This window comes from Miscanthus floridulus, chromosome 3 (assembly GCF_019320115.1).
Source record: "Miscanthus floridulus cultivar M001 chromosome 3, ASM1932011v1, whole genome shotgun sequence".
NCBI classification, from domain to species: Eukaryota; Viridiplantae; Streptophyta; class Magnoliopsida; order Poales; family Poaceae; genus Miscanthus; species Miscanthus floridulus.
This window is the reverse complement of record NC_089582.1, coordinates 58638382-58647825: the sequence shown is the minus strand read 5'-3', so window position 1 is coordinate 58647825 and position 9444 is coordinate 58638382. Positions and strand designations below refer to the sequence as shown.

General features: G+C 43.1%; 1 protein-coding gene across 1 annotated transcript; it reads left to right on the top strand.

Moving 5' to 3' along the window:
• The first annotated feature begins 323 nt into the window (after positions 1-323).
• Positions 324-1037, top strand: LOC136543780 (uncharacterized). The gene has a single exon (XM_066536140.1). It carries the CDS (start codon positions 324-326, stop codon positions 1035-1037), a length of 714 nt encoding a protein of 237 aa, XP_066392237.1.
• Positions 1038-9444: the final 8407 nt, after the last annotated feature.

Here is a 9444-nt window from a genome sequence, read left to right as displayed (position 1 = left end):
GTGGATCTCCATCGACGGTCTGCTTCGTCTACTCTTGCGCTATCTAGCGCCGACAACCCCACTGTAAGAATGTCTTTGTTCGCACTAGTTTTTCTTCTGTTACTAGCACTAGGGAGTTTGAGTTTATCTCGAATCGTAGTGCTAGTGTTACATCACACACCTATGATATATGTTGTTGTTCTTTTTCTCCTTGTCGGCACTAATTTATGCGTCACTAAATTGCTATTATTTCCAACAATCCAAAAACCTGATAGGCATTTAGTGATGATTGTATTTTCGGATGCGATGAAACCAGAGAAGTTCACTGGTGTGAATAGCAAGAGATGGCAGACGAGAGCCTAGCTGTGGCTCTTGGCTATGGGCGTGTTTGGGTGGTGAGTAATCCTCCCGCACTTCCTCTTGGATCTGAGAAAGAGGTGCAGGAGTTTACCGTGGCTACAACGATTTTCGTCGGATGCGTCCTTAGCGTGCTCTCTGATCAACTATGTGATGTTTACATGAACATCAAAAGTGCTGCTGAACTATGGGAGGCGCTTGAGCACAAGTTCTCTGCCTTAGACGTTGGGCGCGAGCTGTATGTGATGGAGCAGTACCATGACTTCAGAATGGTTGATAACCGTTCTATTGTGGAACAGGATCATGAGTTCCAACTTATTGTGAGGGAACTTGAACAGCTCAGACACATCTTGCCTGATAAGTTTGTGGCGGGTGGCATTATTGCCAAGTTGGCTTCGACATGGAGGAACTTTGCAACAACTCTGAAACATAAAAGACAGAAAATCTCCATTGAAGATTTGTTGGCTGGTCTTGATATTGAAGAGAAGGCTCGGGCAAAGGATGCTCCACCAAGAGCACCTGAAGGGCAGTCCATCGCCAACATGATGCAGCAGGCTAGAAAGAACAAGCAAAAGGCTAATCAGACTACTCATATCAAGAAAAAGAAGATGAACATGGACGAGGTTGTGTGCTTCTTTTGCGGTGAGACTCGGCACTTTGCCAAGAAGTGCAAGAACCGCAAGGGAAAGAAGAATCAGTAGGGGTAGAAATCTGCCAACGTGACTATTGACGATCCTAGTGGATCTGGGTACGGTAATTCATTACCTAGTATATTTTCTGTATATCAATCTAATGATTGGTGGATAGATACAAGAGCCAATATTCATGTTTGTACTGATACCTCCATGTTTTCATCTTACCAGGTCGCACGAGGTTCAACCATCATGGTGGGGAATGGCTCGCATGCTACTGTTCTTGGTGTTGGTTCGGTCGATCTGAAGTTCACTTCAAAAAAGATCGTGTGGCTCAAGAACGTGAAGCATGCCCCCTCAATAAAGAAGAACCTCATTAGTGGATCCCTTCTGTGTCGGGACGGATTCAAGCTGGTATTTGAGTCAAATAAAGTAGTCATTTCGAGATATGGCCAATTCATTGGCAAGGGCTATGATAGCGGAGGCTTGTTTCATTTTTCACTCTCCGATTTCTGTAATAAAGTTGTGAGCCATATGTGTGATTCAAACAATTCTGTGGTTGATGTATGACATTCTCGTTTGTGTCACATTAATTTTGGTTGTATGTCACGCCTATCCAGTATGAGTTTAATTCTGAATTTTTCTACTGTCAAAGGCTCTAAATGTCAAGCATGTGTGCAAGCAAAGCAACCTTGTAAGACACACAAGGCTATAGACGAGAGGCATACGACATTATTAGAGCTCATACATTCTGATATTTGTGAGATGAATGGTGTGTTGAGAAAAGGAGGAAAAATATACTTCATGACTTTAATTGATGATGCAACTAAGTACTGTTATGTGTTTCTTCTAAAAACTAAAGATGAGGCGCTAGAATGTTTTAAGACGTATAAGGCTGAGGTGAAAAATCAATTGGAAAATAAAATTAAACGTGTTCGGTCTGATCGAGGTGGGGAGTATTTTTCCAATGAGTTTGATCTTTTATGTTCGGAGAATGGAATAATTCATGAATGGACACCTCCATATTCACCTCAATCTAATGGGATTGCTGAAAGAAAGAATCGGACGTTAATGGACTTGGTGAATGCCATGTTAGGAACATCCGGTATGGCTAAGGCATGGTGGGTGGAGGCAGTTTTGACTGCATGTCATGTTCAAAATAGAGTTCCCACTAAAAATAGTGACATAAGTCCGTATGAAGGATAGAAAGGAAGGAAACCATCACTCCATTACTTGCATATGTGGGGCTGTTTGGCCATGGTTAGTGTACCAATTAATAAGAAACGCAAGCTCAGACCAAAGACTGTTGATTGTATCCTTTTAGGATATGCGCACCACATCATGGCTTAGAAGTTCTTAGTGATAAAATCAGAAATGCCTGAGATTTTAGTTGATTCACTTTTGGAGTCACGGGTTGTTACTTTCTTTGAGAATATGTTCCCGATGAAAGATGCATATTCTTTGCCTAGTTCGTTAAATGAATTTATTCCTGAACCCACACCCACAATTGAGCCAATTATAAACCCACATGGAAATGAAGAGGATGACAGTGGTATAGCTCCTAGAAGGAGTAAGAGACAAAGGATTGCAAAATCCTTTGGTGAAGACTTCACTGTGTACCTCTTAGATGATACTCCCACGACCATTGCAGAGGCATATGCATCACCTGATGCAGAATATTTGAAGGATGCAATCCGTAGTGAGATGGACTCCATCACTGCAAATGGTACATGGGAAGTATGAATGGTTCCTAGTTTGGTTTTGGTAATTGTGTGACAACCTAGGTGAATTAATGTGTTTAAATGTGAGATACATAGGTGATTAGTCCATAGGTACACTTGTGTGAGCAACTCATGCCATGATGGTAAAGATGGCTTGGATTTGTTGCAAGGCTCACACATGTGATGAAAGAGCTCATTGCATATGAGACATGATATTGAGTCATGTGACTAAGGTGGAGAATATCAAGACAAGACTTGGCTTGATGGACCGGTTGCAAGTGTGAAGGGCAAGTTGAGTGATGACTTGGCGCCGATGGACCAAAGCAACGGTGAAGAGCATGTGAAGTCAAGATCGATGAACCAATACGGTCACATGATGATATGAAGTGGATCATATCATTTGTGATTGGTTGGTGCATGTGTTGAATCAACATTGGAGGAGATGGAATGGAATGCACAAGGCAAAGGTATATTTGTAGGGCATTTCATTTAACTGGTCATAGGTGTGTAGAGAAGTTTATGACTGGGTTTACGATAGATGGCTGTACTATCTAGAGGGGCAAACTTGTTTGCATATCGGTCATCTAGTGCCACTCGAGTGATCTAACTTTGCATCATTGCTAGGATCGAGTGGCGTGGTAAATTGTGTGACTAATCCTTTGAAAAATGTTTGTGAAATGCTAACACACATGCGCATGGTGATGCACACATGGTGGTGTTGGCACATTTGCAAAGGAGAAGTTGTTGGAGTTAAAGTGGATCAACTTGGTGAAGAAAAAGAAGCGAAAAGGAGGTCACTGGTGTGATCGGACACGGTCCTCGGAGAGACTGGATGCATCTGGTGCTGAGTCCTAGGCTTGGCCTAGCTGGCCAAGGTGACCGAACACAGGGTCCGAGATGATCGGACGTGTCCGATCATTTGACCCGAGGCAAGGGCGTGGAGTGGCTATGACTGGACATTGGCTTGGCTAGGCGACCTGAGGTGGCCTTGAAACTATTCATAGGATGGCATAGAGTGCATAATGACGAGCGGACATGGTGGCGTATCCGGTCACACTTGACTGGATGCGTCTGATCATGTTTTGGCAGCTCTAGGAGTTCTCTAGACTTGACCAGACGTTGTGGCATCACGAGTCTGGTCATGACTTGGAGGCGCGTCCAATCAGGTGTGTGAGCGCATGGGCAAGTTAGCCATTGGTAGCAACAGCTAGTTCAAACAGCTAGTGACACGTGGCAGCATCCACTACTACTGATTGATTCATCATTGTCACCACTTTCACTGCTGTAGCAATGGAAGCGACGGTGTGATACTTCCACCGTCGGTTGGAACGATGGCGAGGCCTCCTAGGAATGAAACCGGCAGTTCAGACTTCTACCACCGATGGGTTAACGATAGATGCGGTAGTGGTATTGGGGTTGCATTTGCTCTATTGCATAAAAGCCGGGCCGACTGGGATACGCATTTTGGCCATCGGCCCTAAACTAGCGTTTGGTCAAGTGGCGGTAAATTTAGCGTGAGTGTTGAATTGCCTCAACTTCCAAGGCCATCAAATCACCATTACTTCCGCCGCCTGAAGCCTAAGAGCTGTACCCATTGCTCTACATATAATTCAAGCCCGGTGTCCTCTGAAAGCACCACTCTTCTTCATCCATCATCCCCTTCTCTTCCAATCTTCTACAAAGAAAATGTCGGACAACCCCATCAAGTTTTCATGCAGCCCGTTGTCCAACGAGGATGACTTGACTGCCCACCACTCTTCCAAGGAGGACATCTCCTTTGACGAGTGGATGTCGTCTAATTATAGTCCTCCATAGAGCTTCGAGAAGGAGGACCCAGAGGAGGAGGACGAGGATGACACCAAGGCTGATGCCGACGCTGACACCGACGACGATGACGATGATGACTCCGACTCCGATGACTCTGACTCTGACTTTGACTCGCCTCCTCCCAAGCGAGGGAGGCGAGCATGATCCTCTCTGTGAGAGGATTATATTTAGATTAAGTAGTTTATAGTGAGTATAAGTAGTTTTATTTTAATAGTTTAGGTTAGTTATTATGCTTCCAGATGAGTACAGTCATATACTCATCCAAATTGTATCTATATGTTAGATATATAAAATGAATCAATGAAAAAATTCTATTCGTGCAAATTTGATCTCTTCATTGCCACCTTTTTTATATGAAATGCAAAGCAAGTTCTTTCAAATACTAATTCCAAAATGCCAGTGCACGGATTTGATCTCTTGACAAATGTTTTTTTGTTTTCTGTATATTTGTGAATGAAATGGGAAAAAAACTACCATGCATGGTTGTGGTTGTTTCTAGGAGAATCTAAAAGCAGTTTAACCGCTGACAATAGCCTTATTATAGCGCTGGATTAGCATGGCAATGGTCGGCTTAATACGGACATTGTTTAACTTATCCCGTGCCGTCCGTTCTTGCTGCTGATCAATCTAGACTGTTCGTTTGGCAACAAACCTCGAAGTGCCTGGCCCATTCCTAACTCCCCTCAGATCCTATAGGCACCTTGGCAGTGGTTCGACCAACTAAAAAACTCTAATATGAATCCATTAGTTCTCCGCACCCATTGTTGCTTCATCTTCATTCTCCCCACCTGTTGCTTCATTTTCATTTTGACCCATCACCTATACTTGCCCTGCCTCGAGCACCTTGCATTATCGTCGTGGACAACGCCCTGTGAAGGTTAGATGGATTCGGTCACCCCCCTATTTGCATTTGATTCCAATTGGTTTTGGGTTCGGTATCAGTTTTGTTCATATTTGGAATTTCTTCATTGCAACAAATGTCTTACTTCGGAAGAAGCCATTTCAATGTGAGCAACCTTGCATTTTAGCGGCTAGGGGTGGCACCAAGACCCCAGATGATGTTGTTTGCTACTTGGGGATGGAGCATTCACCCGGATCGACTGTTGATTGTTGAAGACGTTGTTCGTTGCCTTCTCGGACCACAAAATTTGACAAGAATCGTTGAAGACTCTATTTGTGGAGAGATTTTTGTGCTTTGCCGAACTGGACAGGAAGTAGACATACTTTATAGATACAATGTGTTCATGGATGGAGATGCTGTCATGTTTGCTACGGTTCACTACCTCTGGCTTTCGGGACCGTATCAACCAATTGAGTACCTTAGCAACTGCCTACCCATTCGACATTAAGTCTTAGAATTTGTGAAACTTTTATGTTAATGAAGTTTATATGTAGAAATGAAATCTCTGGATTAGTATGTATGAGTACTGCATAATCGTTGAACTATTACTTTGGTTGAACTGTTAATTGAACCAGTTGGTCATGATTGTGGTCCACGTGTACACCTCTATGTAAGCACAGAGGATCCAAAACAGGCCTTCTTCTATAGGCAGATAGTACCCTGAACCATCGGTGACACAAGATTTCATCTTGATAGGAGTGTAAGGGTTTTCAAGGACGTTTTGGTGCCTTGACAGGAGGCAAAAGCATAGATAAAAGACCTAAGCCAACCTTTCACTTAGAGTGTGCAACACTTTGAACCTTGACTGCTCCATGGCTGCATCTAGCTCCAACTCCTCCCAGTGGTCTACACCATCCTAGGGCGCCATCATGAGGAGAACACCGGCTTCCAGCAGAGGAGGCTATAATAGGAGGGGCTGCCCATCCCATGCCGTGTCGAGAACCACCCCTACACATACCAGCCACCACTTTTGTGTCGCTGTGGCTTGAAGATGCCTCGGTAGATTTCATGGAGTGATGGAAACCCAGGACATCGATACCACATATGCTATAGGGCAAATAATGTAACTCGATTTCTTTCTTGTTCATTCTATTTTCGCAATTCAAATGCTGAAATCCCGCTATACTTATGGTAATTTGGTTTTTTTGTAGCCCATCTTAGATTGCGGGTTCTATGAGTGGTATGATCCCCCATATGGAAGATATCTGAGGACTTTGATTTTGGATTTACGTAACAAGATTTGGGAGCTGAAGGCAGAGGCCAATGTTAGAACAAATGAAGAACATCCACAGGAGGAGGAAGTGATTATGCCACAGATTGAAGAAATGGCCAGGGTTCCAACGAAGATGATGGAAGATTTCATACCTTTGAGAAAGAAATATGCTTCCTGTTCTTCTTTCACCTATTTTGTACTTACCTTAGTTCTTGGCATGTTCATTGGCAAGTTGCTTAGTTCACCGCAGTAGATTCAAGTATCAATTTATGTATCAGACTAAAATCTATCACTTTTGTACAACTATTGTTGAACTAAATGTAGGGTGATTAACCAGATGTTCAACTGATTGAACTATAAATGATAGTATATCCAAGTATCAATTGATGTGTTGGAGGCATCCTACTTCCCTAGACACTAGGCCCTGGTACAGGGGTGACCCATTTATTGAACTATATAAACACTCTCCTATGGTACTACCACACCTTCCTCCCATCCATTCCCCACTCTACTCCCTTGCTCTGCTTCACCTTGCTAGCATCGGACGAAGGGCAGCCTCTCGCGTGCTCACTGCTCCTTCACCTCTAACCTCGCCAGCGCACAAATCTTTAGTGCGTCGTCCCTGCTTCTCTGCTCCATCTGGATCTAAGGTAACTACACTAGATCTGCTCCTTCATCGGATTCTATATTCCTTTGTATTGCTCTCTCATGCTCTCTGCTCCACCTCCAACTCAGCTACAGTAATTTCCTTGGATCTATATATGAAAATGCATCTTCTCATTCTAGAGTTTGTGGCCTTTTATTTCCGTGGAGTGTAGCTTGTGAGCCTTATTGTCCTCAATATTGGTTCACCGAATTAGTACTTTGTGAACAAAGTTGATGAGCTAAATGAAAGTGTACCAATAGATGTGGACAGGGTTGTAGTAGTCAAGGCTCGGGATGACATGGAGATTGACAATGATCCCGTGGGGGTCGACAATGATCTATAGGATCTTATGGAGATTCACAATGATCCCATGGAGGTCGACTAGTATCTGCATGGAGAATGATTAATTATGCAACCAATGATGTACATATGAAGGCCTTTTAACTTTTGCATAGTGTCGGCCTAATTAGCCGGCGCAATTTGGCTTTCTTTCAATGTAAATCTGTGTGCGTTATTATTCACCATCGAACTCAAGTTGGCTTTGTTTCAATTTGAGTACTGTAATTGTGGTTTTCTTAGTTTTATAAGTGCACAGTTTCATTTTAATGCCAAACGTTAAAATTGTGTGCCTTACTATTCATCACCGTATCATATGGAGATCTCTAGGTGGTACTAGGAACTAGCCACCAATGATGGTATTGTGTATTCACCGCCGCTTAGTTGCAAAATTTCCAATCCCGCGTTTGAATCCTCCCTCGCGGAACTGATGAAAGTTCGATTCTCGCGTGTCGTAAAAGTTACATAGAGAGCAAGCAACCCCTACCCAAACACCACTCCACACCCCTGCCGCCCCCCTCCCTCCCCCCACACACATAGCTTTTCTTGTCCTCATTGCTGCTCACTACTACAAATTGATTTATCACTATCGCCACTTTCACCGTCGTAGCGATAGAAGCGACGGTGTTATACTTCCACCGCCAGTTGCACCGATAGCTAGCCCCCCTAAAAAGGAAATTGGTAGTTCAAACTTCTACCACCGATGGGTTAACAATAGATGTGACAGTGGTATTTTCTCCGTTGCATGAAAAGTCAAGCCGACTAGGATAGGCGTTATGGCCGCCGGCCCTATACGACCGTTTGGTGCACCGGTGGTAGTAAATTCAGCGTGAGTTATTTTCATTTCCCAACTACTCACAACACAGTTGCATCACCATTAACTGCTCCTCTCCGCTTCTCCTTCTTCAAGGTTGGCCTATTTAAGCCGAGGCTAGATGCGCTTCTTGGCAATCCACACACTCCTTCCTCCTTAGAAACAGATAGATACAGAAGAAGCTCTTGAGCCAACCATCTATATTTTCTACATCGCCATGGCGCTCCTTGTGGCAGAACCGCCTAATCTAATGCCTCCCAGGAGTACTTGTCTTCCATTAGACACAAAGTACTTAAGGGAGGACACTAAATTACACAGTTATGTCGAGTACACCCCAAGGGAGAACCCAAAAGTCCACATTTTTCCATTAGAATCACAAATGAGAGAATAAAGCTTACAACATTCTTAAGTCATTTCTTGCATCGCTTTACATGTGACATTAGAGTATAATATTTATTGTTTATAATAGCGGAAAATAACCATGTTATCAAAGTTTCAGCGGAGATAAAATCATTTAATGACAAGTTAAACATTAACATGATGATCCTTTATATACATCGTAACATGTTATAAGTTTTCCATTGTAAAACCTTTTGGGTGGAAGTTTCAAATAAACTCTATGTCCGCAACGTTAAGGAAATCTTTGCTGAGCCCACCAGGAGGTTTCCACACATAAGTGTTAGCTCCACATGTTCCTGCCACTTGCAATAGGGTAGAACAAACCCTGAGGACTCAATTGTACTCCGCAAGACTTACCCGTCAGGAGGAAAGAAAAGACTTCAAGGAGATGCAAGGCTATCTGGCTTGTGGTTTTATTTCATCTACAAGAAGCATTACTAACACGTGCGTCCTTATATCCAATTTTATTAGCAGTCATCATTAGTTCATTAACTAACCATTCTATGTGAGCACCTATGCTACTTTCAAGTAGGTGGTAAGCAATCAGAACCATTTTACCATCTTTCATATTCTAGTTCTTACTATGGTTCTAGACTGTAGACAAGTCATATTGGATTAC

Excerpts from the sequence above, each read along its gene's own strand:
- LOC136543780 (XM_066536140.1), top strand. The coding sequence starts at position 324 with ATGGCAGACGAGAGCCTAGCTGTGGCTCTTGGCTATGGGCGTGTTTGG.